At 42.1% G+C, this 2,423-nt stretch overlaps 1 protein-coding gene across 1 annotated transcript in view; it reads left to right on the top strand.

The window, feature by feature from the left end:
- LOC119346612 (putative leucine-rich repeat receptor-like protein kinase At2g19210) overlaps positions 1 to 1,394 on the top strand; it is a 14,465-nt gene extending 13,071 nt beyond the window's left edge. Inside the window, exons 6-8 of the mRNA XM_037615881.1 lie at positions 75 to 195; positions 338 to 397; positions 550 to 1,394. Of these exons, the coding sequence (XP_037471778.1) occupies positions 75 to 195; positions 338 to 397; positions 550 to 1,226 (858 nt within the window). The 3' untranslated portion in view covers positions 1,227 to 1,394. The remainder of the gene's footprint in view (positions 1 to 74; positions 196 to 337; positions 398 to 549) is intronic.
- The last annotated feature ends 1,029 nt before the right edge of the window (positions 1,395 to 2,423 follow it).

The following is a 2,423-nucleotide window of genomic DNA, read 5'->3' as shown; positions in this document are numbered from 1 at the left end:
CAGCACATGTCTTCAACTGTCGGCACAAATGTGTGATTCCCATCTGATAATTTGATATGCTTGTGGAGGCTCAGATTCTAACCCGGATTCATCACAAGAATCTTGTGAATATGATTGGTTACTGCAAGGATGGGGAATATATGGCTCTTGTGTGTGAGCACATGTCACAAGGAACCCTGCAAGAACACATTGCTGGTATGAATACCAATTCTGAATGGCAAAAAAAAGTAGCTTTTGACTCACATGAAATAATATAGCACATACGCAAATATGCAGGTCATCCGCGTCTGAACTATTGTATACTAATCTGGGAGTCATGGTGTTATTGTGTTTGCAGGAAGCAATCAAAGTTTACCTTGGAGGCAGAGGCTTCGAATCGCACTTGAATCTGCACACGGTTCTTGCTCAAATCAGCCTATTGTTGTTGCTTTTTTTGTACAATAGAAGAGAACAATATTCTAGCCTTTGAATTCTTTGGAGGCACTTTGTGCTGTCGGATGCACGTCTTGTTTCCAGAATCTTATGGTTGGCTGGTCTTGTGACGTGTAGGGTTGGAGTATCTGCACAAGGGGTGCAACCCGCCTATTATCCATAGGGATGTCAAGGCCACCAACATCTTGTTGAATGCTAGAATGGAGGCCAAGGTCGCAGATTTCGGCATGTCCAAGGCCTTCGATCACCACAATGGAAATTACATTTCAACAAATACAATTGTTGGTACACCCGGATATGTTGATCCAGAATACCAGGCGACAGCGAAACCCACGACCAAGAGCGATGTATACAGTTTTGGTGTGGTATTGCTAGAGCTGGTCACTGGAAAGCCGGCCATCCTCTCAGATCCGGAGCCCATGAACATTATCCATTGGGTCCAACAGCGTCTAGCGAGAGGCAACATAAAGGGTGTGGTGGACGCACGAATGCATGGCAGTTACAATGTCAATGGCGTTTGGAAGGTGGCGGAGATTGCACTCAAATGCACTGCCCAGACATCAACGCAGCGGCCCACCATGGCCGACGTTGTTGCGCAACTACAGGAGTGTGTGGAGCTCGAGGAGGAGCGCACCCATGACTTTGACAATGGTGGCAGCAAGAATGATTACTCGAGCTGGAATTATAATGCTTATGCCAGTGGGCAATCCACTGATGTGAGCAAGAAGGCTGGATTTGGGACGGAACTGAGGATGCCAACGGTGGGTCTCGGTCTAGCTCCTACTACACGTTGAAAGGCGATCTTCATCTAAAACCATTTATATAATTCTTATTTTCTTGAAGTCGTTGTGAGATCGCTAATAATGTTGCACATTAAGTGCAAGTGGATAATTTTCAGATAAGTTGTGTGCAATTTGTATTTTTTTAAAGTAAGGCATCAGAGTCCATGTATTTGTATAAGTAGATGATACCCCGCACATTGTTGTGGTGATCTTGTTAAAGGAAATGCATAATAATGTGCTACATAAACCACTAAAACTAATGAAAATAAAATGTAACAGTATGCTTTCGATTACACTTTAATATATGAATCATATAAAAATGATATATAAAGGTGAAGATATATATTGTACTTGAAAGGGTTCCATTTCACATGTTGGTGGAGGATCAACTATATATGTATGCTCCAAGTGCCCAACACATATACTGTGTCCATTAGAGCACAATTCTTAGTGCAAAAAAAAACTAATGACTTACATTAATGAACTAATGATGACGCATGACAATGTTGCATGGATATAGTAATGAAAAATATGTAACTTGTACATTTTATGTATGACTTGCTGATGTGGCATAGTTGTATGGCTAGAAAAAATAAGTAGTGGATTGTGCCTATTTATATAGCTATAAAGGAGAAGAGTGTCGTTTTTAATTTCGGGGGTTGAAGGCTTTTCTTCGGACTGTTGGAGGCTTTCTGTTGAAAAATAAGAGTATTTCTGTCTCCTAATGCCAACCACTTTTTTTCTTCGAAAAGAGGGGACTCACCGGCCTCTGCATCAGAACGATGCATACGGTCACTTAGATAAATAAAAAAGGTTCAACAATTTCATAGAGTATTGAAACAAAATAAAGGCGAGCTCACATAGAGCCTCGACGCTAAAACAAGAAAAGGCCATAAAGCCACAACCGGCTGGCAAAATAAAGATAGGAAAACTAATTGCCTATCCTATTACATGACCGCCATCCAAACCGGTTGAACATATCCCGCGCTACCATCTCCCACCGGACAGATCCAGTAACCAAACGCTCCCTGGCCTCCGTCGGAGTGAGAAGGGACCACATACGGATCAGCGCCGTAGCACGGAATACAACCTGCAAAAAATGAATAGTAGTTATTCTTTTAAAAACCAAATCATTTCTGCAGTTCCAAATTGCCCATAACAACGCACAAACTCCTACACGAATGTGTCTAGCTGTATCGGACTCTATCC

Source organism: Triticum dicoccoides, unplaced genomic scaffold (genome assembly GCF_002162155.2).
Source record: "Triticum dicoccoides isolate Atlit2015 ecotype Zavitan unplaced genomic scaffold, WEW_v2.0 scaffold44278, whole genome shotgun sequence".
In the NCBI taxonomy this organism is placed as follows: domain Eukaryota; kingdom Viridiplantae; phylum Streptophyta; class Magnoliopsida; order Poales; family Poaceae; genus Triticum; species Triticum dicoccoides.
The sequence above is the reverse complement of the archived record's forward strand: the minus strand, read 5'-3'. Positions and strand labels throughout refer to the sequence as shown.